This window comes from Lepidothrix coronata, unplaced genomic scaffold (assembly GCF_001604755.1).
Source record: "Lepidothrix coronata isolate B3197 unplaced genomic scaffold, Lepidothrix_coronata-1.0 Scaffold130, whole genome shotgun sequence".
Lineage (NCBI taxonomy): Eukaryota > Metazoa > Chordata > Aves > Passeriformes > Pipridae > Lepidothrix > Lepidothrix coronata.
In genome coordinates, this window is record NW_016690310.1 from 377,777 (window position 1) to 404,794 (window position 27,018).

A 27,018-nucleotide genomic window follows, 5' to 3' on the forward strand; every position below is an offset into this window, starting at 1 on the left:
TGCAGCCTTCTGCTTCTGGATGTAGTCACCTGCCACCATGAGCTGGTCAAGGCCACCAGGTCAATCAACACAGGTCAGACATCAGTAACAGTAAAAATGTTCACTCCTAAACTAGAGCAAATTCAAATTAAGGACCTAGAGGGGAAAGATTCCATGTTCTCTCACAACTGATGTGCACCAACGCGGTCCCAGCTTCCAAACCACACAAGTACCAGGGGATCTGACCATACAGGAACTTGCCAGACAAGAACAATACCCAGCCACTCCTTTCTCTGTGATTTTTTCATATATTGCCATGGGAGATGCTTGAATGAGCTCAAGCTTAGCAGGAAAATGTCCCTGTTATCACTTTGGAGCTAAAACTGGGTTCCTCTCCACGTTTTCCCTTTTGAGGTACAGTAATTGCTCTCCGATTAGGAAGGAAACTGTACCAGCATTATTGCTCTAAAGGAGTCAGTGTTATCAAAAAACAACACATCAGGGCCTGTCCTCACAGGAAGGGAATCATAAGTAATCAGCAGAGCTATAACACAATTGGCTGCTGCTCCCTCCATGCTGAGTGCAGAAAAAAAACATTTTAGGGCACTTTTTTGTAGCCAAAGCGTTTTAAAAGAACCCTGGTTCCTCTTTGACTCCCTGTCTGGCTTCTCCAAACATTGCTGTGTTTCCTCGACAGAACGTAAAAAGTCCTCAAGGATACAATGCAGGGGTCCTTCCACCAGTTTGGGAAACTGGTGCCATTCCTTCCCTGAGGGCTCCACCAGTTTGCACTGGGAAAACCACCCTCATTGGGTGACTTCCTCAAGGGGAAGAACTGCCTTAGTGTAGAAAAATAATGAAGATCCTTGGGTGACTAATTTCCAAATCACAGAAGATGCTGAGTTGGAAAGGACCCACAAGGATCATTGAGTCCAACTCCTGGCCCTGCAAAGGACCATCCCCAAGAGTCACACCATGTGCCTGAGAGCATTGTCCAAATGCTCCTTGAACTCTGTCTGTTTATTCCCTTTCAGGTTACCTCCCCTGAGAGTTCTTCCTAAATGTGTCATAATGTGTGTGAATAATCCCAGGAGCAGTGACGGGTGTGAAGTTGGTTCTCTTACACAACTAGTTGACATAATGGCCTCTTAACCCTGTCCAAGTGGTAAGAAAACTTAATTTCATCCATCAGGAGGTTCATCAATATCATTTGACTGTTAGATTGACCTCCATCCATCCATCCACAAACAGACTCACCCACACTACAAGCAGAGTACTTGCATCTGCATTATGTAGCAAGACCCAGCCTGAGCTCAGCATATTCTACAAAAGGAAACAGAAACACTGAATTTGGTTAATACACAGAATCTAACTGGAAGAGGTGGCCAGGGAGCAGGGAATGGAGTCAAAGGAAGGCTGGTTAGAAAGGGTTTCCCATATTTCTGGAACACGGGTGGGGACTTCTATGTCCCACCCAAGTCAGGTGGGTTTGGGGATGTCAGGTGGTGGTGAAGGAGGAGCTGTGAAACCTGTAAAATTTGTGAAAACAAATTCTCCTGAAGGAGAATTTTAACAGCTCTTTCTACTCAACTGAGTCTGCCCTCAGCCCAGGCCTTCTGACAGTCCCTGATGGATCTGGAAAGAAAGGAATAAAACAGAAAACAAAAAGTTCTGTCAATAGACCACTTCAGAACATTCCAATGTTTTGCTGTTTGGTGAGTTTAACCATGGATAACAAAAAGGAAAGTACATGAGCTTTGAGCTGTCAGAGAAGAGGCTGGAAAATCAGATAACGTCAGGGAGAAAGCTCCCAACGTTTTATGCTTATCATGTGTCCACAGAAATACAAATGTTTGTCCTTCGATCTCTGCTTTTTCTGTCTGTTTTCCCCCCTCTATTCTACATGGAAGTGCTCGTTGGTTAATTGAGCCCCGGATGAGCTTGGTGTCTGTACACAGAGGGATGTGATCACATCCCCCCCACAACCTCCCAACCTCCCGGGCTGCCCAGAGTTCACAGATACAAAGTCTAAAGAGCCAAAGTAGGAACATCTGCTTTGCCAGGAGTCACGATACCCCCATTTGGTCTGATCCAGGGGTCGTGGTCCTGCAGACCTTAGCAGAAGGTTTTTACCTCAAGGGGTGCTGAGACTACTGAGCTGCTTTTACATCTCAGCTGCTCTCCCCAAAACGACTTTTGTCAGTTTGGTTGTTTGTTTTAGCGGTGATGTTTTTAAACTAAAGCCTCTGTGCCCAGAAGGCACATAAAATAAGAGGCTTTTAAAAGCCAGAGGATAAATAAAACACAACCTTGAATAAACAACAGGCTTTTGTCCTAATTTCCTGCCATTCCTTAATGGATGCTGATAAACTATCTGAATTTCTCAGTATATTAATGCCACAATGACAGCAACACGAAACCCACAACCTCACAATAGCAACGATTTGACCAAATTGTTACCTTTTAGACAAGCAATTGTTTCATTCAAAGTGGTTTGTAGGCTATCGTGGTCTCACCAGGCTCCTTTCTCTACTCCATCACAGACTATTTGAGTGGGAGGCATTTATCAAGGAAAATGGCTAATTGGATAAGTCCACTCCAGGCTAACACGTTTCAGAGAAAAAAAATCTTGTTTGGTCAGGTAAGACAGTGCACATCATGTTTCGTTACTGATTTTATACTCACCACTCTTACTAACCAACAGTGCTTATTTTCACCCTCGCCGTCCCCTGCTGGTGTGTCTGTAAAAGTACAGTTGTGCCTGTCAGTGATTCCCACCATGACCACTTTGCCTTTGCTGTTTCTGGTCATTCAGTGCCCGCTGGTCCATCCTGGAAGACTGTGGTTAATCCCTCCCTTCACCCAGGTTTGTGTATTTATGTATTTTTCCCTGAGGGTGGTGAGGCCCTGGCACAGGTTGCCCAGAGAAGCTGGGCTGTCCCATCCCTGGAAGTGTCCATGGCCAGGTTGGACTGGGCTCTGAGCAACCTGGTCTGGTTGAAGATGTTCCTGCTTCCTGCAGGAGGGTTTGACTAAAGATGAGCTTTAAGGTGCCTTCCAGCCAGATCTATGAGCAAAAACACATAAGCTGTGAGTGCTCAGTAAATGCCAAGACCTGTATTTAAGCACAAGAACTGCTCCTACACAACCCTCTGCCACTATTTCACTGTAAATAACAAGGTGCTTTTTTATCATCTTGGTCCGTCAGGATCAGAGCCTGAACCCAGGATTTCTGCTTCCAGCAGCTTCGATCCATGAGTCCACTCACCCCATTTGTGCCCTCGACTTTGTACCAAGAGCAAGTTAAAACAGCCTGAACACCCACCCAATGCTTTGTTTTGAGAACATTCCCAGGACCCATCACACCCAATTCATTTTTCTTTCTGAAGGTCTCGAAACAAAACAGGTGATGCTCAATAGCATAAACACACCCCCCAAACACGGCCTGAAATAGGCAGAAAGAAAAACAAATTTACAGAAAAATACAAGTTTGGGCATGTCTAGACACAAACATTTGTTTGGTGTGTGTAAGCACTTAATTGGTATTGCTTGGCAATGGGCTACATGCAAGAGAAATTGATTTTTGCCTGTGTTGATCCATTCACTTCTCTTTATTTCAGGACATGTCTAATTTTTACCAAAGGGTGGTGATAATTTTCACGATCACATTTAATTTTGCTTCAGAAACAAGCAAAACATTTAAACAGGCCAATTCATAAAAATATACTGAAATATTTGGCATAAAATGACTCCACATACAGGAATGAAAGCTGAGAATTCAATCATTTGTTACAAGAGGAGCAAGTGAGTATCATCCTAAGGAGCAGGAATATTTGTCCACTATTGTTTTTGTTTTCCTAAAGAATTATTTTCTCATATAAAAATAAGAGAAGGCAGACCTTGTGAAACAATCTCTCAGGGTATGGATTCAAGTACTGAAAAGAATAATGGGGGCTTCTTAAACTCTCATTTTAGAGAGCAAAAGGCAGAGGATCTGAACTTCTGTGCCATAAAACAGGCTGAAAAAAGAGATTTTTAATTTATAATTAATAGATATTCCAATCACAAAGGCACATTAAAGTTCTCCTGTGCTCAGGATTAACCCAAAACTAAAACAAATGGGAACTGAGCCTTCCCCTGCCACTCATAAGCCTTTTCTTTTTCAGCCCTGCAAGTATTCTGAGCATCACATCATGCCCTCAGTCCATCCTAGGAAGCTGTCACAGCTTGGCACAGGAGCAGCTCTGGGAGAACCAAGCCTGGCTGTGTTATGCTGAACTCCCTCAGTTATAATGATTTTGAGAAAAATATTGTTCATGAGCTACATAAACAATTTTAATTGGCTCGGGTGCCCAAAATGTGCTTTTTTTGTTTGGCTGCCAAGGTTGCTTTCTCGCTTGCTAATTATGTTTCTCTTTAGCTTTCAGCAAAAACAGGAAATAAAGCATCCATTACTCGAATGACAACTTTTCAACAAGCCAGCATTTCAACATCCATTGTGTAACTTCCGAGCCAGAGAGGAGCTAAGTGCCTCCAGAGCCACATGTCCCCTCTTGCAAGGGCCTTGTCGGCCCCTCAGCTCCAAAATAACAGGGCACAATGTTTGTGTGTGGCTGAAACAGGCCAGAGAGATTTCTGACTGCCCAAAGAATTCCCCTCATATTCATTTCATGAATCCTGAAGATCATGTCTTTTTACAAGGTCATGGAGTGATAGGAATGGTTTTAAACTGACAGAGGGTGGGTTTAGACTGGATACTGGGGAGAAATTCTTCCCTGTGAAGGGGAGGAGGCCCTGGCACAGGTTGCCCAGAGAAGCTGTGGCTGCTCCATCCCTGGAAGTGTTCAAGGCCAGCCTGGATGGAGTTCTGACCATCCTGGTCTAGTGGAAGGTGTCCCTGCTTATGGCAGGAGATGGAACAAGATGGTCTTTAAGGTCCTTTCCAACCCAAACCAGTCTGTTATCCTGTGATTCCATGTGCTGGGCAGCTGTTGGCTTTACTGAGCCACCAGTCCAACTCACCAGTTCATCTTCTTTTCATTTTCATTCCAACCATTCATGTCCTCAAGAAAAGTTCAAAGTAAATGTATTTGCAGCTTCAAAGTACCATCATCCAAGTCAGTGGCCATGGAACTTGGTACAAACAAAGCACCCCCAAAACCGTGGCTACAGATGTAGTTTTTCTTACCTAAACTCTTCAACATAAACATTGAGGATTTACCTGGGATGTTTGAAAATCAAATTGGTGAGATTTTAGAAACAGATTAAAGTATGGTCTCTTCTCCCTTACATGAAAATATGGTGGTCTTAAGCCAGAATAGGGTTGGACTGAGGGGTGTGTGTTTTTTCCTTTTACATCTCTATTGTTTTAGTGCTGATGTTGATTCTAAGCTCTGATTTGTTGTTGGAGACTTTTTAACAAGTCTTGTGAGTTAGGCTGTTTTTTCCCTCCCTATCTTTTGTGGTTTGAAAACACACTTTCGAAACCCCCCAGGATGAATGCTTTGGGTACCTTTTCCCAGTTCATCTGTGGAGGGAAAGCTCTTCTTCCTCGTGTTCAGCCGACTGGGCTGCACTTGGCAAAGCAAGCAATAGGTATGTCCCATGTTGTGGGGATGAATGAAGATGCCCTTTAAATTACCTATAAAACCCTTTGACTCAAACTGCTGATGTTGCCATAGGCAATTTGCTAAGCTTATTGATCATCTTCTGTTTAAATTAAAGTTTGATGTCCTGGAACAGGCTATTCAGCACAGAGAGCTAATGGGATGGGATGAGATACAGGGAGACATGCACACAGGGGAAATGGATTGTGGTCAAAAAGAAAAAGAAAGAGGGTTATATGCTGAATAGGTTCCATGGGTCAGTTAGCAATAAATATTGTGGTGATAAAAGAGTCCAGTGTGGATATTGAAGGTTATGGGTTTTGCTGCGTAATTCAAGGGAAATGGGCAGGTGGTTAGAAAACTAAAGTTTCAGGGAAAGGAGGTGAAAAACCGATTGTTAAGATTTATTGTAAGCTTAGTGATTTCTGCTAAAAATTCAGGGTCCCCCAGGTTTTTGGTAAGTTGGGTGAGATGTGAGTCAGTACAGGCAAGAGGTGACAGGCTTCAGGTATATATTGGCCAAGGCAAACTGGGAGAGGTTGTCCCTGATAGATGTGTGTCTGTCTCTCCATCTGTCAATCACTCATACAATCATTCCTGCTCAAACAAAATAAAGCTTTGGAATGAAAACAAATCAGACTGTCATAAAGAATGAAATCTTCCTTCCTGGAGCTGTACCCAGCAGGACTGAGGCTTTTTTTACCCATGAAAATCAAGCTTGATTTAATGGGGTTTGGACTAATTTTCAAAGTTTTAAATACATTTGTCATAATGTTAAGGAAACATATGCACTTGCAGGAGGGATATCAAGATTTATTCTATTCTATTCTATTCCCAAAGGTGTAACTGAGAGCACCACTAAGCTTTTCCAACCCAGACACTGAATTTTGCCCACACTGTGCTAGAAAGTAATTTGATAACCTCCAAAGCTTATTGAGGCTGAAATAGTGTTGGTAAATAATGGTCCTGTCATATGTTCACAAGCAACCTGAGCAAGCTGGTCTAGTACAAGGTATTCCTGCCCATGGCATGGGGTTGAGATGAGCTTTGAGGTCCTTTCCAACCCAACCCATTCCATAATTCAATGAACATCCCCTCAAGATAAGCTGACTGCTGCTGTTGGTTTTGGTAGGAAGGTGTCAGAACTCCCCTATATCTCCAGTATTGTTCTGAAGAGTTAAGCCAATGGATCCATTAAAAAAGAAAGGCTTCGAGATATGGACTTACTTATGAGCAATCTAAGAATCCAGAATTTTTGTTTCTGACTGAGCCCGTGCACTTGGCATCAATTGCAGGACACATGAACAGCTTTAACTTGCTGGATGGGTGGGAATCTTGTTCCTCTGTGCTAAAAAGTCACTGAAGGGACCTGTAGACTTGGTCTTGCCTCACCTATGCACCATAAATGAAGATGCTCTCAAGCTGCCTCTTTACATTCAGTTCTTATCTGTTTCTGCTGTCTGGCGTGGTCATCCCAGCTGAAACAATTCCTTTGTGATTTGCACTGTGGGTTAAATTCTCTATATCCTCCTGTGCTGCCTGGGATGACATTCTCCTGGGACGTACATTCATAGAATGGTTTAGGTTGGAAGGGAGCTTTAGAGGTCACCTAGTCTCACTCCCTGCCATGGGCAGGGACACCTTCTACTAGATCAGGTTGCTCAGAGCTCTATCCAGGCTGTCCTTGAACACTTTCAGAGATGGGGCAGCCACAGCTTCTCTGGGCAACCTGTGCCAGGGCCTCACCACCCTCACAGAGAAGAATTTCTCCTCAATATCCCATCTAACCTTGCTCTCTGCCAGTGTGAAGCCATTCCCCCTCGTCCTGTCACTCCAGGCCCTTGTCCAAAGTCCCTAAGCAGCTCTCTTGTACAGTCACACAGTTCATACCCCACCTGTGCTCACACAGCTCTGGAACAAAGCCTTCACTTGCTCCACACCCACAGTATCCCTTCTGTGGAAACAAAGAAAGCAGTGAGGTTTAAATTGCTGTGAGAACCAGACAAACCCAAAGGCAAATATTTCACCCAATTTCTGATCCAGGTCCAAGGAGCCCAGACAACCCAAGCACAGGCTCAGCCACCAAACCCTCAGAGCTGCTGTGTGTGAGGCGGGACCCAACCGTGGTGCCCGGGAGGAGCTATCGCAGGAACCATCTGTGCACAGGCAGCTGTGCAGGAAACCCAGCCGGCCCAGCACCCATTTTTTATTATTATTTCCCTCCCCTGACAGTTTTCTCCTTGACACTTTCCCGAAACGGCACTGGGGAGGAAGCAAGCTGTCAATTGAAAATCATCACTCGTTATTAGCCCTGGAATGCAAAGTGCTTTAGTTAAGAACCGATGTGTATTTAGTGGGCATTTATTTCCTGTAGGCACAGTTAGCAGGAAATCTATTTGAAATAGGAATAATTATAAGAGTACAGTGGGTGCTTCTAGAATCATTTAGATTGGAAAAGACCTTTAAGATCATCAAGTCCAACCCTCCAAGTTTTCTTGAGAGGGGTAATTTTTGTCTGGCCAGAAATTCACGCTCGGCATTTTGGTGAATTCTCAAAAACACACAGGAGTTTGAAATAGGGGAAAAAAATTAGTTAGTGGCCAAACCCTCATAAAACTTTAAATGAGTCACAGAAAAGCAATAGTGTACAATGTACCTGTAGGATCTCAGTGGATACTTCTCTAACAAGGCAAAGCCAATCCCACCTTCCAAATTAAAGTTATGTTTTTCCCACGGGTAAATAGTAACTGAAATAGCCATTAATTCTAAAAGAATGGCCATTAATTTTAAAAGAATGGCCATTAATTCTAGAAAAGCCACAGAAAATACAGAAAATATTTCTGAGATTGCAAAATATCTGATTGTTCATATTGTCAATGCAATATTAGGGCAGTTATCCCACCTGGAAAAGGTTTTTCCTCTGCCCAGGCCACTAGCTATATAATTATTACATTTCCTATTATGTGAAATAACCAAAGTATGTTCAGAATATTCCCTGAACAATTGATATTGATAAAAATCTTCCTAGATTGAAACTGTAAATCTATAAAACAAATCTAAAATCTAAAAAACCGTAAATAAGGTTTATTGATTCAATGAAGACAATGTTATTTTAAGAGTCTGGTGCTATCTCTAAAAAAAGACCGTATTTCAGCCTTTCCCCAAATATAAACTTAGAATAAGCATTAAGTATGTAATCTCTGTCAATTCTGCTGTGGAAAAGACCACTGGATTTTATTTCATTCCAGGAAGGCAGCAAGAAACTCTTCCAGAAGATGCTCCAGAACAGGCTGCCCAGGGCAGTGATGGATTCCCCATCCCTGGGGGATGTAAAAGCCAGGTAAATGTGGGGACATGGTTTAGTGGTGGCCTTGGTAGTGCTGGGAGAACAGTCTTAGGGGGTTTTTCCAGCCTAAACGATTCCATGATTCTGTGCTGAAGCTTCTAGCTATGGTTACACAACCAGTATTTTGCTGGGATGGTTTAACAGCACTGGCAAATATTCCCTATTAAGGTCTCTCCAGAGTTTCCTACTCAGCAGGTAGTAAAGGAAATAGGAAACCAGACCTCAGGAAGGCAGAGAAGAAACCTCTGAGTCTGGAGGAGAATTTCCCAAAGCAGAAGTCCCTGCAGTAAACTGGAAAGTTGGGGATTGTCCTGCCCTGCAGCCCTGCAAATGCAGAGCAACCCGGCTGCAGGGCAGGGAGGTGGGGGAGGCAGAAATTGTGCAATAAGCTCAATCAGCACCAAAATGAGGAAGGAAATAATGTGTTAAATGATTTAATTCTCTGAGTTCTCTTTGTTCCTCACAGATAGACCCAGAACTGGGGCTGATTACAGTGCCTTGTTTTGATTAACAGAGGGAGATCTGAGACGGAGACATTTCTATCAGTTTCAAAGAGTTGCCACATCTTTTATTTCATTTTCACAGCAGGGTCATGAATTCAAAGAGCATTTATCTTTCATTCTTTATAGCTAAAAAATGATTCTCAACGATGCCAGTTTAATGCTAGTCAACTCCACTGACCTCACATATTCTGTGCTTCAGTGGAATTACTCCATATCTACACCAGTGGAAATAGGTGGACTTTATGTGATGCTAAATGAATTTATGAGTTTTGAGTACTCTGTGCATACTTGTTCCAATTCTTGGGGAGTTTGACGGAATTTAGGCGTGATCAATTATTTTAGTTGTGGTTTAGATTTCCATATTCCATCGGTCAGGTTTACCATGTAATGCAGTCAGAATTTGGAAGTTAATGGGCCAAGTGCAGCCTCAGGAGCAGCCTGGAATGCTGTTGAGATCGAGGACCCCCCCAGACCATCAGTCCTTCTGCCAAATCTGAGCTCCTCTGTTCTGCTGTAGGAGATTAAAGCAACATTTCTTTTGTACTGCCCAGTAATCTTTATGTTTGGTGGTAAAGTTAGTGTACAGTATTTTCATTCAAGCCATTTCACACCAAAGAGCCCTTGGAGCATAACGAGGGGCTGTTGTTACCAGCCCAGAGCAGCTCTGAAACAGCAAAATGGAAGTGAAAGCATCACACACCCACCCATTCCTTGGTTTCAGAGGATGTGGGGAGCAGAGAGTGGACACCATCCCTATCACTGCTAAATGATTCATTAAAAATTGAGAATTCCATCTGTAACTATTAGAAAGCACCTCCACTCCTCCCAAATCTCCAATTTTCGGGAAATGCAATTTGGTGAAAAGGGAAACGGGGGAGAAATGGATATTAGAAAACTCAGTTCTTTAGTGTGTGTGTTTCTTTTCACAAGGAGACAGGCTTGCAAAGCCTATTAGCTGTTCCACACTCACATCCATTGGGAAGGGGAATTAGTTTCTGGCGGGCACACAGCTGCTGGGTAACACAAAGGAGAGACTTCTTTAATCTTCAGCAGCAGCATAGCAGTGTCCAGGCTTGTCAGAAGCTGCAGGAGGAGTGATGGCCGTGCTGCTGACAGCCTTCTAATTGGGTAGAAGAAAGCAGCTCGAAAGGATGTGTTTGTGCCAACAAGTGTGGCTTGACATCAAGAGGGCTCTGCTGAGCAGTGGAGAGGGGGAGTGTGGCAGTGCTGGATGTGGGCCGAGCCCAGCAGGGCTGGGGTCTCACAACCAGCAGAGCTCGGTGGTGCTGAGCTTGGCTGTGGTGTGGAAAGTGGAGAAGACACTGTTTGAGTGGAATCAGAAGCAATCAGAAGTGGTTGGCCTGGCTGCTCTGCCAAAACAAGGTGCCTGTGTCCTCGAGCTCCCAAATTGCCTGGAATCATAGAATCATGGAATGTTTTGGGTTGGAAGGGACATTCAAAATCATCTAATTTCATCCCCACACAAGCCATAGAGGATAGGAGGTGCAAAAGCCACAAGCACTGGAAACCATTAGATTTTACCATAAGTTTTCCTACTGCTCCTCCAGTTCTTTTGCTTTTTACGAGGTAGGCACCAGCGCTCCCAGTTCTACCTGCTGGGATCCATCAGCCTAGATCCTCTGGGATCCAGGAAGACTCCACCAGGACTAGCCCCTGCTTCTCCAAAGGCACTGCAAAGCAGCAGGAGAGCTGACAGAAACTTCACACCGAAAAACACAGGCAGCTGTCTAATACTGCCTTCACTTTAATATTAATAGGAGATGCTGAATAATTCCACCCTTGGACCTCCATGGAAGGCTGCCTGATACCTCTGTGATAAGAGTTATTACACCTGTCTGTCACTGTGCTCAGGTAACTCCACAACTGAGTCAAAGGGGAATTGAAACCACAAATTGATTTGAGCACGCTCAGCCCCTGTGGTTGTGGAATTAAATGCCTGCTCTAAATATAAATAAAGGCTGAAGAGCTCACTGCCTAAAATGTCTGGGAGAGAGCTGTAGTACAGGCAGGTTGAGAGGCATCTGGCCTGAGGTGCAGGGAGAAAATGCAGGAAAGCATGTTCAGGCTTTGCTGTTGTTCTTGATGACCAGGAAGAGAAGCTGCAGCTTCCTGGTGATAATCTGGGTTGTAGCATCAGTGGAAAGGTCCCTAAAGGGGCTAAGAAACTAGAAGGGAGAGCTCCAGAAAATGGTGCACTCCAGAGCACAGTGTCTGTTCTTCTTCTGGGTGTATCTCTACCTGAGAATGGCCCCAATCGTGTTTCCTGTGGTACCAGGTCCAAACAGAGCTTCAGCAGTGGGACACTGTGAAATTCTCTGCCAGCAAACCTCTCAGCATCCCATCACTCCTCCTTGGGCTCACACCTGACTCCTCCACGTCCTGCCAGAGCAAGGAGATGGCTCTGCCAACAGCTGTGCAGGTGCTCCAGAGGTGAGCCAGGCGCTCCAGAGCCATGGCTGGTGCAGAGAGCGAGGAGGCGGGACAAGGCACAGCAGATTCCCTCCTGGATCACACTCTGCAGCCCACTGAAGGCATAAGGATTGCACCAGGATAACTTCAACTCTCATGGACAAGGTCACAAAGGCTCTATATTTTAAAAATGTGTCAGCATTGATGAATACTACAGTAAACAGCTGGATAGGGCCACTGTGAAGAGGAGGTGTAGTAACAGCGTGGAAAGACACCAATTTTGCTGCAACCAATACTGTTTTCTCCCTGGAAATAATACTTATCCACAGATTTGCATGCATGGGGAGAAAGCCAGACAACTCATACCCATGGCATTCAGAGCCATCTAATAATTTGGTCAGTGATGGAGTGCAGCATGTTCTACTAACATCTGCAGGAACGGGAAATGTACCCATCCAATTTTCTCCTCTACCCCAGCCACAAAGGGAGACCACTCCAATTATTTTTCAGACAGAATTAAGGCTGATGTTTACCATTATCTCCCTGGTAACCCTCTCCTCATGGCTACATTATGCAACATAATTGTAAAGCTGCCTCAGCTCACTGGAGTTGTTATTAAACACACTCCGCTGGGGTTTTTTTTCCCAAGGTCAAGGTTAGTAATTAGGTGGCTGCTATGCCTGGGACAGACCCTTGTTAGGTAGGAAAAAAATAAGAAGCAATTTAAAGGATGCATCAGACACTCCCAGGTGATGAAATTTCATTGGAGCATCATCAGACCTGCTGAAGGTAGGCCAGTGAAGGGAGTGGATTAGGGAATATGAAGTGGTCCAGCACACAGGTCTACGGATGAAGCTTGGACAGACTCCAGCATGAAGCGTGTCAGATGAATTTCTAAAGGGAATGTGGGAAAATGGGTGGTAAGATTTGAAGCTGAGCTCAAGCTTCTGAAACAGAGGTGAATGCGGCTTCTCTACACTGCAGTTTTAATTTGAGCTGGTGTGACAACAGTGAATTGAGCTGTTTGTTTTATTTCTGACTGTTCGTTTTATTTCTGGCTGTTTTTTCTGAAGGTCCACCATCTAGTCCAATAATGCTTGGCCATTATTTGTGTCATGTTATTGTGCATGGCAGGGGATTGGAATGAGATGGACTTTAAGGTCCCTTCCAACCCAAACCATTCCCCTGGTTATCCAGGGCATGTGTTTTTGGGGGTCTACTTGTGCAATGGAATGGCACAGCCACTCAGTCTCACTGATTCAGCAGTTGGTGTGAACGAGGTGACACAAGACTTTCTCGTTAGCTCCTAATGTGCTTAATTAGGGAAGATTGCTTTATTTCTTGTTGAAGCCCCAAAAGAAATTAAAAGCAGAAATAACAACATTACAAAGGGGAACAGGAGGACTGCTAGGTTCCTGCAACGATGTCAGACTTCCTAGTAATCTTGCTGATCAGTGCCAAGGTTTCTGCATCTACCTGGTGACTCTCTCAGGAGATAACACAAAGGAGTGTGGTGGCTGGAGCCAGTGGAAATCTGGAAAAGCTACTTTTGTTTGGGAAACAGCTTGGAAAGCAGCAAAAGATTAAACTAGATGACCTGCAAGTCTGTATGTGCCTCTGTGTGTTTACTAACAGACAACAGACACAAATGCATAATTATATACATATAACATAGAAAAACATGTAAAAATGCATCCATATGTATAATTATATAAACATATAATTATATATACACATGTGTGTCTCTATGTATAAACAGGACAGCCTGAGCTACAGTTTCTGGTTGTCTCTGTCTCCCTGTGAAATGTTCCCTGAGGGAATTGCTTTCCCAGTCACCATTTATTTTTCTAAACTGAAAGTATTTGTGGGTCCAACTCAAAGCCCATTTCAGTTCAGATATGTCTCTCCTCTGACATGAATGGCTTGGGATGAGATGTTTAATACCAAAGTCCAAACTATCCCCAGTGCCCTACTGGGGTCATTCCCATGCACCAGCATAGCAGAGAGTATTTACCATGGCAAAAGGGGAAATTACTTGAAAGGACTGTGCTGTAGAGCAGGAGCCTTATGAAAACCATGACAGGCTAATTGGATATGGCTTGTGTGCAAGGTAGCAAGGGCTCGATGGCAGCAAGAGAAATCAATAAAAGAAGAGAGAGGAAATGGGGAGGGGGAACCTTTCACATTTTTACAGTGAAATATCCCTTCATCTGACTGCCTGTAACTTACTTTTCATCATCCCTGATGTGATCTGCAGTTGGAGATTTCTCTCAGCTATAAACACAGTGAGGGGCTGGGTGTTTTTTTCTCATCTTTGTTGCCCATGGAAGAAAATAAGGCAAAACAAAACAGAACTTTGTAACTGCTCAAACCTCTTTATGCAGCAGGATCCTTATCTAACGTCTGGACCTCAGAGTCCCAGGGCAAACCTCACCCTGAGTGTGGTTTTTATTGTTCTGGTTTGTTTTCTTCCAGTTCAAAGAAAAGGTTAAGCCCCAAAAAGAGAAGTGTGTCCTTGGTCAGGAGTCTGTAAGCTCTCTGAGTCACACTTTACCGAAAGCCTCCCAAGTGCATTCAAGTCAGTGTATGTGGTCATTGCTCAAGGACAGCTCCTTATCCTTGCTATTCTGTCCCTAGGGAGGTTAGAAAATGTACTAATTATTAGGATAATGATGAGGAGTTCTTGATATGAAAAAACCAACAACATCGAAACAGCACTTGTGGAGAGCACACAGACCAGACCAGAACTCACTGGCTGAAAAAGAAATTGAGAAAGAAAAAGATACATGAAAAGGGAATAAATACATATTTTTTTGCCTTTGAATTATGTAGTGCTTTTCATGCCATTAATATGCCACGGTGGTGATATGAGTAACTATTGATACAGGTTTGGTTCTCCAGTGGCACATTCAAATGTCCTGGTTTATATTCATGGAATCATGGAATTGCAGAGTGGTTTGGGTTGGAAGGGAATTTGAAGAACATCTAGACCCAACCCCCAAATTTCTCCTCAAATATTCTGTATTCTTTAGCAGAGACCAAGGTCCCAACTTGTTCTGCAAGGTCAAAGTTGTGCTCAAAACACCCAAACCAACCCAAAATTTCCATTTCTCCAGAGTCTTATCTGAAGGGCAGGCATGTCAAGGCTTCAGTCCAGTGTGTAGTGGGAAAGAGGAGGATTTTGCAAATAGGTAAATTGAGGATTGGAGTGGAGCAGTGATTATTCAAACACCACATGGTGGGTCAGCAGCAGAACACAGCCCAAATTACAGAAATCCTTATTCCTTTCTGCCACCTTTCATGTTAATTGTTCACCCTTTAGTCATGGTCCTGAGTTTTCTCTCCCCTAGAAAGCATTACCAGAAAATCTAGGCCACCATCACTGAGATTTAATTCTTCTGTCTATGCAGAGACTTCAATCTTCATAAACTGCATTTTTAGGCAACCAGCATTACTGGCTATTGAGGGCAGCAAAGTTAATCTTACTGAACACAGACTTCTCTAAATGAGGCTGACCTGAAATATCTCAGTAATATCCATAAGCCATAGGGGGAATAAAGCTGGGATATGCTAAAGAAAAAAGGTAGGAACAACCTGAGACTGTGTGATGATGATGATGATACTATGGCCTTCCAAAACCAAGCTGAAAATACTCAGTCCAAGAGGGTCGTGAAACAGGCACACTGGGCTCTTTCTTTAAATTACACCACTCATAGAAATAATGCAGTTTTACATTAAACATTTACATTTACATTAAACTGTGAGAAACATCTTCAGTGAGAAACATCTAGAAAAGTCCAGATGACTTCTTTGAGGCACATTATTCCACTGAATGCTAAATGTAGTTTCTAACAGCAGATTTGACCTCAGCCATGCTCCAATAATTAGCCTATAGCATGATCTTTGTTAATAAAAGTTAATTGAAACCAAAACTCATCCCTTAGGATTTTCAATCAATGAAAACACACACACACACACAAAGCCACACTAAAAAACACTGGAAAATCCAGCTTCACAGAGAAAGGGACAATGGAAAGAAAAGCCCTGACTAAAAATAGTGCAAGTCTTTTTGTCCCTGGGCAGGAAATGTCGGCACCACCAATTCCAGGGCTGAATAAGGCTTTGTCTTTGTGAACTGTTATTCAGCGGGATGCAAAAGTAAATCAACAGCCAATTCTGCTGAGGAAAGTAAACATTTGCAGATGGGAAAATCGAGGCAAAGAGGTATTAGGGGACTTGCTCAAGGTGAAGAAAAGAAGTTGCTCATGATTATTGGTCATCTGTTCTGATGGGACAGAAAGTCCTTATCTGGAAATGCCAAATTTCACTGTCCAGAGCAAGAGTTTAGTATATGTAAACCCAATAAATGAAAATGGAATTGTCCCAAAAAGGTATATGTCTTTGTTCCTCAGAACTATTAGAAGATGCAGGTCTTGGTCAGCATTCTGAGGACCCGCTTGCTGGGCTTTTTGCTGCAAATCCAGATTTTTTTTCACTTTTCTTTGCTCATGACTTTGCCTGGTATCTCCCCTTCATAGGACTGATAGAAAATAAGAAATAATCTCACAGTTTAATTACAATTATTTTAGATGAGCAAACAGGCAGAGCTTTCAGGCCCATGGAATGATCCCAGCACTATCACAAGTTCAGTGCTTCAAGATCTGACTTATTCTAGCCAAGTTTGTTCTGGATCTGACTGAAAAAAATAAAACACATACAAATTGTCCTCTTCAGCTTCTGTATTTCGAGCTGCTCCACTGTTTTTTATACAGAAAAACTTTCTGCAAGTCAAGGGATTAATCTGGCAAAGCAGAGAATGTTCCTGGTCTGTCCAGCAATGCATGTGCTCGACTAGGAATATGAGAAATATCTCGTTAGATCGGAGGTGGTCTGACCAAAGAAAGGAATTGTAAATCCTTAAAAATTGGGTTTTTTCCAATAATCGCTGGCCACTGTGTATTATAAGTATTTGTTTTTATGTTATTTTTTCTGAGGAATTAAGTAATTCCTTAGGTGTTTTCATCCCTCATCAAAACTTTTGAAGCAGCTGATCTCTTTCAGATACATTAAGGGACAGAGTTCTTAAATATAACAATTTCCTGTGAATTTTGGAAAAATAAATAGAAGGGAGGCAGCAGGCCAGTATGTCTGTAGTCTGTGCACAACTTATGAAAGCAGAACATTTACTAGCATCATGGAATTGTTCACATTATTCCATCAGGAGTTATTCAGAATGTGAATACCCCAATCATCAGGAAAATTTTGCTTCAGAGTTTATACTGTATTAAACCTTGAGACACAAAGTGAGAAACCAAGCTCATAGAAGTGTCTTCATTTTTTTTTAACATTTGATGTCCTTATGGATGTTTTTGAGCCACCTTTAAATTTAATTTCTGATTTTTTTAAACCAAGTAAAGTTCCTGGCAGATTTTTTTTGGCAGTTTAAATATTCAATCTTCTGGAAAGATTTATATTTTACTTTTCTGATCACAGGGTAAATACACCAGAAATTAAATAGTCATCATATAATTCAATCCCGTCTGTGAAAACCTAACAAAAGAGCCTTTTCCTTTAACAGAAATAAGAGTGACTGTCATGCTGTAATAGCTTAAAATACATTGGAGATAATGTGTTTAAAGAATTAGAAAGATGTGTTCTAATGACCAGTGATGGCTCTAAAGTATTGCAAGAGCTTGGTTCAAAGACCCTTGAAAGGAATAACAGTCCTTCTGCTGACATTACTAATCTTTGAATCTGGCTCATTAATAAATTGCATATATTATACCCCCAGCTGCCAAAAAGATGAAAAAAACCGAGAATCTAGTCATAAAAATAGACATCAAGTGAATTTCTCTTCTGGGAATTAAAATAGAAGTAAAGTGTTTCTACTACTGCTCTCTAGTGCTTTATTATAGATATTTTCTTACTGTTTTTAAAGGAATTAACAGGGCAAGCAGTTCATCTCATGCAGAAGTCTGCCTCCAGCAAGGGCCAGTATCTACTGCCACAGAGACTGGGAAAGGCTCGATTTGCTGTAATAGTTTTCACTCCGACGCTGTAAATCAGTCCTTTCCGGGATGTGCTGTGCTGATGGAGAGGAGGAAGGGTGGGAGGGAAAACAGAGATATCAAGGCAAGACTTTCCCATCTTTAACTCCTCTGTGATTAATTACAGATCGATACCTCGTACTCGCCGGCTTTTATCGCTCATTAACATCAAACGGTGTCAGAGTATAAATTTGTTAAATGAACAAATGAACTGGGGGACGTTACAAGAACTGGGGGATGGCGGGGAGCAAACACCCGCAAACGTTCACTCGGGGGATATAAATGAAACACGACTGAGCTGAATAGTTTGAACTCTGGGTAGAAAATAATGCTTGGGGATCTTTACCTGTGGATCTCAAAGCACCGTCCAAACACATGCAGGCATGTGCACACACATGTAAGAGAAGCAGAGGGCAAGGAGAGGGATGGTGAGTGTCGCTCTGGTCCTGTGTGGGGCTGGGAAGGCGGCAGAGCACAGAGCCAGGCGCTTATTTTTTCCCAGCCCTTGGGATGATTTTCAGGTTGCCCACCCAGCCAACGTTAGCAAAGGAATAATAAGGGAGGAGAAAGCCTTGGCAGCCCGCAGCCCCGGCTCCAGAGAGCCCCGTTCTGCCCCTTTAAACAACCCATCGAGCCGCGACGCTGCCGCTCGCCCCGCCGAGCCCCCAGGGGTGCAGTTAAAGAAAACGGGCATCTGTCTCTTTAAAGCGTGATTTCCTCCCATTGTATTTGAACCGCGATCAGGAAAAAGGAAATGAAAGCAGAGCCCCGGGGGCCGAGCCGCGCAGTAATAACCCCGCGGGGCTGCGGGTCCCGCCGCCCGCAGCGAGCGCCGGGCGCGGAGTAGCCGCGGTGGCGGCCGCGGCCGCCGCCCCCCGCCCGCGGGAGCGGGATCGGGATCGGGAGCGGCCCCGCCGGCCGGGGCGCGGGGGGAGCGCGGCGGGGATGGGAGGTCAGAGCTGCGGGCGGGGGCAGTGCGGGGATGGGGGTGGAGGGGGGAGAGGAGGGAGGTGCGGGGCTGGAGCGCAGCCCCAGCGCGTGTTTGTGTCTGTGTGTCGGTGCTGCAGGAGGAAATCCTGTGAATGTCATCGCGGGCCGGCGAGGGAGCGCGGCTGGAGACAAGGCTCCGCGGGCAGACACCCTGTGCGCAGCCGGCGGGGGCAGAGCCCACCACCGGCACGCCACAAAGGAACCGGCCCTGCCAATGTCATCGGCCATCGAGAGGAAAAGCCTCGATCCTTCCGAGTAAGTGGCCGCTTTTTCTGACCGGTCCTCCCCATTCTCCATCTCCGCTGTCCATCCTTCCCCAAGAGGCTCCCGGTGCCACCCCGTCCTCCCCGACGGAGCCGCCACTGGCATTGTGTGCCCGGCAGCCCCGCAGGGCTTCGGCACCAGCCCTCGCTCCTCGCTGCCCCCGCACTGGAACCGCACCGGGATTCCCGGCCCGCGGGGCTGGCGGTGGGGAAAGCCCCCCAAGTTGTGGGAAGGAGCAGCCAGGAGTAGACAGACGCACCCCCCACCCCGGGCAGGGAATGTCCCACCCGCTCGTCCCACCCCGGAGTGCTGGAGATGCCGCGCCGGCGACACCGAGCACCGGCGGCCAGGATGCCCCGACCCGCGAGGCTCACGATCTGGGGGGGGTTGGGAAGACCCCCCCGAGCTGTGGGACGGAGCAGCCGGGAGCAAGCAAACGCACCCCCCCGGCCCCGGGCAGGGAATCTCCCACCCGCTCATCCCACCCCGCGGTGCTGGGGATGCTCGGAGGAGCCGCACCGGGGACACCGGGCACTGCGCTCAGGCTGCCCCGACCCGCGGGTTTGGCGGCGTGGGGGAGGTTGGGGAGAGCCCCCCGAGTTGTGGGAAAGAGCAGCAGCGACAGCAGAGAGGCGCAGGACATACACACACACACACACACACCCCCCGGCAGGCACCACTCATCCCACCCCGGGGTGCTGGGGATGCTAGGAGAGAGGGAGAGCATCCCGCTTCCCAAGCCTGAAGGTTTTTCAGGGAGGGAAACCTCCCTGCCCCATCCCTAGGGACCCCCTGTGCCCCATCCCTGGTCTGCCCAGCTCGCTGCCGCCCATCAATGGAAGGTCGGGGCTGTTTTATCTGTGGGTGCCCAACTTCCACGTTTTCGTAATGCAACTTTCAAGAGCTCATAGAAGCTGCTTTGGTGGGGGCTGGGTGTTCTGCTAAGGGCATGGAGAAACACTTGATGGCCAGGATGTAGGAGATGAGAATTTCCCTCACTGGGTTTTCTACTCAGAGAAGGGACTGGCTCCAGTACCCCGATCCAGGCTTTCGGGCTGTGCTCCTGCTGTCCCATCCCTCCTGCACACCCAGGGATGGGAGCTCAGCACAGACCCAGGGTCACTTCAGCCCTGCACATGGTAATAACTGCACTTAGGCTTGTTTGGAATCATGATAAGAGGGAAGAAAAAAAAAGAATTATAAAATCTTCATTTGCAGATAACGCTTCAAACATCACTCAGAGTAAATTGAGTCATTCGTGGTTTGTTTCCTGTGAGATACTAAAAATGCCATTACTTGGAGCCCGAAGTGAACACATGGGAACTGCTGCTTTTGGAGATTAAATCACTTCATTCCATGTCACATCTGATGTTTTACATGTTACATTTTCTCTTCTTTTATGCTGTTTTTAAAGAAATGCTAATCCAAGCTCCTAATGATGTCCAGCTTTCAACTACAGAGTTTTTAAATCTTTATTTATTTACCTGCCTTGTGTTCTAGTGACTTAAGTGCTGGCTTAGGAATCTACGGACATCAAAAAGCTTAATGTGTAAACCAGGAATGCTGTTCTGCATAAACATCCGTTGGGCTGTTCTGGAGTTTAGGGCTGTCCAAGAAACCTGGCTTGGGATTCCCAAACACCTCTCAGATGGAATATTTTGGGATGCATCTGAAGTTTCAAATAAAGGATAATAAAGGATAATGATGTGTGTTTCCTATTGGAAGGCTCTCAGAAGTTGCCAGAATGGAGCCCACACATTAGGAAAGGGAGTAATGGAGCCCAAAAGGATACATTTGGAAAAACCGGGGCCTAATCGTGAGTTCCCCATGATTTTTAATGAAAACTCACAGGATGGAGAGTAGAGAGCTGGCAGGAGAAGGATGTTACCACACAACTTGCAGGACACAGCTGTTTAAACTTAGAAGAGTGAAAACCAGAGCAGAATATAACCAGATAATACCTCAGGGCTCAGCTTGCCTAAATAAAAACTGCTGGATCACTTTCTCAGCCCAGAAGTTCTTGACCAGAGGTCATTCCTCCCTGCTGAAGAAAGTCATTTTTGCCCAGAAAACTGCTGATCCAGTAAATAAGCAGGAGTAATATAATTTTTTCCTGTTGCCTGTTGGAAACTGTGAGCAGCTGGCTCTTTCTCCATCAGTGTAGGTCTCCTCTACCCCCACCAGCCCAAGGGAGGACAGACCAGTGACAGAAAGAAATTGCTGAGGGACTCTGTGTTAGAGAAGAAACAAATAACATGGAAAAATTTGGGGGTCCACTCTAGTTCCCACAGGTTTGAAATTAAGCAAGTGCTTAGAGGATGGATCCAACAGATTTTTTAGTGACTTCCATGGGGTTTGAGTGAAGCCAAAACCTTACAGAACTGAGCTCAGGCACCTTCCTTTGAATTTTTTTGCTGTTCTTTTTTTTTTTTTTCTCTTAACTTGTAAAATTACCCAAAAAGACAAAGAAGAGAATTCCTTAAGAAAATAGTTTTGAAGAAAATTCTTGCTTTATCCCCAGGTATTACCAGAACCATCTTAGATTTCAGAGCTTTTTAAAAAAGCAACAGCATAAGGTGCTGAATTGTCAATGCTAATATCACAATAAAGATTTGTGTGTCTAATGTGTAATCCCAAATAATTGCTTGAGTATAGAGACCCATCCCAGTGGATTCATGTCCTTGGCTAAGGCAAAAAAGAAGTCCTGCACTAACATGAGGTAAAATTCTGGCTCTATTAAAACCAGCAGTGAATCTCAAACCAGTTGGGCACTGGTTTCATCTGTTGCATTTATTCATTTCATGCTGTTCAGGGAAATTACACCCTCAGACTCAGTCTTCAAATTTACATTTCCCAATGGAAAGTGCAAAATCCCTCAGGTGCCTTTTTTAGTCCTTTAGCCCTTGGTGAGATGGAATAAAAACAAGGATATAATCCCTATTCCAACGTGTTTTATTTTGCTTTTCCTTCTCCTCACACAGATGCTTTCAGATCAGAGCTGATTTTCCAACTCCAATGATTCTCTCATTCCCTCAGGGAGCCAGTGGATGAAGTCCTCCAGATCCCCCCTTCTCTGCTGACATGTGGAGGGTGCCAGCAGAACATTGGGGACCGGTATTTCCTGAAGGCCATCGATCAGTACTGGCACGAGGACTGTCTGAGCTGCGACCTCTGTGGCTGCAGGCTCGGCGAGGTGGGGAGACGCCTCTACTACAAACTGGGTAGAAAGCTCTGCAGGAGGGACTATCTCAGGTACACAACCCACTCCTCACACCTTCAGCCCTCTCCTTCACATTTCAGCTTTGCTTGTTCATTTAGTGAGTACAGCGAGGAATAAGGAATTGATTTTTAATTGCTCTTAAGGCCTGACAGCAGCCGGGAGTGTGACGCAGCTCAGGTTTGAGATGTGGACTCGTATCATACTTGTAGAATCCCAGAATGGTTGGGGTTGGAAGGGACCTTAAAGATCATCTCGTTCCAACCCCCTGCCATGAGCAGGGACACCTTCCACTAGACCAGGTTGCTCCAAGCCCCGTCCAGCACTTCCAGGGATGGGGCAGCCACAGCTTCTCTGGGCAACCTGTGCCAGGGTCTCACCACCCTCACAGGGAAGAATTCCTTGCCAGTATTTAATCTTAAACCCACTCTCTTGCAGTGTGAAGCCATTCCCCCTTGTCCTGGCACTTCAAGCCCTTGTCCAAAGTCCCTCTCCAGCTCTCTTGGAGCCCCTTTAGGCACTGGTAGGTGTTATAAGGTTTCCCCAGAGCCGTCTCTTCTCCAGGCTGAAACCCCCAGCTCTCTCGGCCTGTCTTCATAATTTTGGGTTTCATGTCCAGATGCTTTATGGTATTGCTGGGATTCTTCAGTAACTTCTAGATAAATCTAAAGATTATCTGTGTTGGTTAGATAAAAAACTTGGAGTTGTTTACAGTTAAGTCTTTAAAATCTTGTTTAAAAAAAGGCATTTTTTAATGGAAACAAAAGCATTGCTACATGTGGTGGATAAATCAGAATTATTTGATAATGTGAAGAACATAGTAAGAGCTCCTAGGACTTGGGGTTGTTGGCATCTTGTGGTCTGCACAGACATAACCCCACAGCTCCAGGTGAACCTTACAGGGTCAGTGTTGTTACTTCTTATGGGTATTTTCGTTGATAACCCTCTGCCTGTCAGTTTTTCCCAAAATTTGTAAGTAGAAGGATTAGTTGGAGATTAATATATTTCATAAAAATTGGTAACAAAGGATCTTTACATTCTTGAGTACAATTAAAATGTGTTCCATTTCTTCTAGTTGTGTTCCATTTCTTCTAATGGATCCCTAACGTGTCAAGGAACAGAATAATGATATTTAATGGTATTTTTCCAGCTATTTCACTGAAGGCTGATTTACCTGCCAATAAAAACTATACCAAAATCTCAGTGGACTCCCTAATTATGCTGTCCCTGAGCTTTGCTGATGGGAATTTTGCTAAGCTGAAAGTAAGGACTAAGTTCTGCTAATGGGACCACTTGTAAATCCAGCAGTGATCCAGTGTTAATTAGACTCCCCAAATACTTTTCATCTTAAAATGGAAGCAACAGGAAGTATGGCAATACAATTAATGCATTTTCTTGCAGTGAAATTCAATCCTTTTATTTATTTAATAATGCAACAGATAATATCTTCCCCTGTTAATGAAAAATTTGGCAACCTTTGTGTAACCTTAGCATTACTTTTGTTGGGCAGAAGCGAACAGTGACATCTCCTGGTAGATGAAAGAAATTATGTTCTTTCCCTTTAATCCTTTCCTTAAACTACAAAGCACAGCTGAAGACAAGCAACATTTATCCATGGAAAGGTAATTTGTCAATTACAGAAGTGGAAGTATTAGCAGGGCATAACTTTGTGCAATATTCTGGGGAACCTCTTCCTGAAGTGCTCAGCAAATTCAAGATAAGGTCATTGATCAGAAAAGTAAATTATACTGATAGATTTGAGGAGATTTAGATTGGATATTAGAAGAAATCCTTCCCTGTGAGGGTGGTGAGGCCCTGGCACAGGTTGCCCAGAGAAGTTGTGGCTGCCCCATCGCTGGAAGTGTCCAAGGCCAAGTTGGATAGGGGTTGGAGCAACCTGGGCTAGTGGAAGGTGTCCCTGCCCATGGCAGGGGTTGGAACTGCATGGACTTTACAGTTCCTTCCAACCCAAACCATACTCTGCTTCCATGATACTGAAAGCAGGTGAGGACCTTGGATTTTCTGCTTCAGTTTTTGGTGTTGCAAAGTTTCCAGCTCTGCTCGGCAGCTTTCCTCGTCTTTTCCAAGTCTTTCTAACTCCACACTGCTATGACTAATGGCTCGAGGCACTGGGGTTGTGTCCTTGTTTTGATGTGGTTTTTCCCACCTCCCAGCAAAGGAAATCTGCTCACTCCTCTGCCGTGTTGTTCCAGGCTCTTCGGCCAGGATGGGCTCTGCGCCTCCTGCGACAAGCGAATCCGGGCCTACGAGATGACCATGAGGGTGAAGGACAAGGTGTATCACCTGGAATGCTTCAAATGCGCTGCCTGCCAGAAACACTTCTGTGTTGGGGACAGATACCTCCTCATCAACTCGGACATAGTGTGTGAACAGGACATCTACGAGTGGACTAAGATCAATGGGATGATCTAGCAAGGACGTGTCTCAGAGTCTGTCACAGACATCTTGCGGGCGATGCCGGTGCCCGGCTGCAGTGAGGAGATCGACACTGGAGCTGTGGAATTTAAAAGGGGGGGGAAACACCACGGAGTCGGCCCTTTGCAGGCAGTGCCACATAGAATGTAAACTACACATAGGTGAAGGAGGGAGAGCAAAGCAATAGTAGATAGACTGACTTGTGGTGACCACATGGACAGTAACTGACATCAGCCACGGGGACAAACACAACTCCATAACCAATTCTCCCAGCTGGGAAAGAGTAGGGACTTCTGTAAAGAGATGTTATGATGTCATCACCTGCAGACTAGGATTGTGCAATTAAATTTTCTTTTTGTCTTGTTTTAATGAATTAAGTTTAGACTACAGCTCCCAAATTAGGTGTGAGGAGGAATACTGGAAGGAAAGAACCATCCCTGATGTGGTCATTCCACATGGCCTTCCACTTTGGATGGGAAAGAAAGCAGGAAGAGGGTGGGGGTTATTTTTGCATGGATTTTTTGTTTTTCCTTTGGGAATGAACAGTGCATCCTCTAGTCCCAAACTCTTCTTTTAAAAAATCCTGCTGAATAGTTGTTTTCGGGCACTGCTGTTTTGAGATGAGATGTTCCCCAGATCATTTCTATACAAATATAAATCTAAAGAGTTGTTCAACTATTTTATTAACTTAGATTATATCAATAAAATATTCGTTGTGTGTAGTAAGACTCTGCAGCTTTAATAAAAATAATAGAAGAATTAAGTGTTGTTATTCCTTTTTTTTTTTTTTTTTTGAGTTGGGCTGGATTTTGGTTGTATTATTTATTTTCTTGTTGGGGCTCGGAGCAACCTGGTCTAGTGGAAGGTGTCCCTGCCCATGGCAGGGAGTTGGAACTGGCTGATCTTTGAGGTCCCTTCCAACCCAAACCATTCTATGATTCTGTGGTATCATATTTCCTCCAACTTGTTTTCTCTAGGATAAATAGTCTAAATTCCTTCTTGCATGAAAGCTGTTTCACACCTCTGACAATCTCTATTTCTCATCTGTCTCTTTTTTTCTGATTATATGTTACCCTTTTTGAGATAGGTATCACTAGAACTGCAAGTTGTGCTCAAATACACTAAAATTTAAACCTTTTGACAGAACTGAAAAAGTCCTATCCGCTTAGAATACGCTTAGCATGTCCATTCCCCCCATCAGAACTAACACATCAGGAATAACACCCATACCTATGGGTATCAATTTGATTATTTTCAATAAATTTGTCACTTAAGGCATCTCCCATCCAAGTGGCAGCACAGATCAATGACAACACTTTGCATTTTACAATGGATATTCTGAGAGCTCGTTTGACTTTTCTTGATTTTGTTGCCACAACAAGCGTTGGGGACAAAACTCTTAAATCTTATTACTAGTGGAAGTGGAAACTACACATAATGAAATCATTGAAAAGTACAGTTTGAGGGTGCTGTGACTGAGCTCTTCTCCGGTGATATGCTGACCTCTGGAGGCCACAGGCAGCTGGTTGGAAATATAATTACCAGCCTAAATTCTTCCCACTAGAGGAAAGAAAGAGATGTGCAAGAGGAAAATTCAGCTATCAGCTCTCTTCATTCACAATGGCTCCTTGCAAATCTTAGATCCAGCTGGAAACAAAGTCTCAACTAATTAATTAATTAATTAATTTACATGGTTTGGTGCATGTACCCAGATGACAGGTTGGCATCTGCTGATAGTAATGACTGGTGAGGGGGAGTGGGAGATAAAATGAGCTTCCCTTCGACAAAGCAAGCCATAATTTGGCTTCTCAGAGTTGCTCTCAAGAGGTTTTGAGCTACATCCTGCTCTCCTGCAGCAAGATGGTACCACTGACTCTAAAATCAGAGTTACACCAATATAACAGCACTGACATGGTCAGAATCAACAGGTATCAGTACAGGTAAGGGTTTTGACACTTTTTCCCTAAACCTTTCCCAGCATCTTTTCTAACCTTACTAGGTCATGCTGCAGAGCTGATTTTCATGATTGCTCCTCACAAAGAGGTTTGACCAAAAATTTAGTTTAAGGGGCCTCGTTAACATCTGGGCTGAGATCAGGTAAGACTGTCAGTAATTCAGGGACACTTCGTGATTTACATGAACTAGACCAAGATCTGTATTTTGTTCTCACCTCAGAAGGTGTTCCCTGTGTGACTTTTGT

The 27,018-nt window shown here is 44.4% G+C and overlaps 1 protein-coding gene across 1 annotated transcript; it reads left to right on the forward strand.

Moving 5' to 3' along the window:
* Positions 1-18,945: 18,945 nt before the first annotated feature.
* LMO2 (LIM domain only 2) lies at positions 18,946-25,581 on the forward strand. The gene is made up of 3 exons (XM_017826820.1): positions 18,946-19,156; positions 22,202-22,417; positions 24,596-25,581. The coding sequence occupies exons 1-3, from the start codon at positions 19,116-19,118 to the stop codon at positions 24,813-24,815; spliced, it is 477 nt and encodes a 158-aa protein (XP_017682309.1). The 5' UTR covers positions 18,946-19,115; the 3' UTR covers positions 24,816-25,581.
* The last annotated feature ends 1,437 nt before the right edge of the window (positions 25,582-27,018 follow it).

Coding starts and splice junctions, on each gene's coding strand:
- LMO2 (XM_017826820.1), top strand. CDS start 19,116: ATGTCATCGGCCATCGAGAGGAAAAGCCTCGATCCTTCCGA. Junction 19,157..22,201: donor AAAAGCCTCGATCCTTCCGA/GTAAGTGGCCGC, acceptor TCATTCCCTCAG/GGAGCCAGTGGATGAAGTCC. Junction 22,418..24,595: donor TGCAGGAGGGACTATCTCAG/GTACACAACCCA, acceptor GTGTTGTTCCAG/GCTCTTCGGCCAGGATGGGC.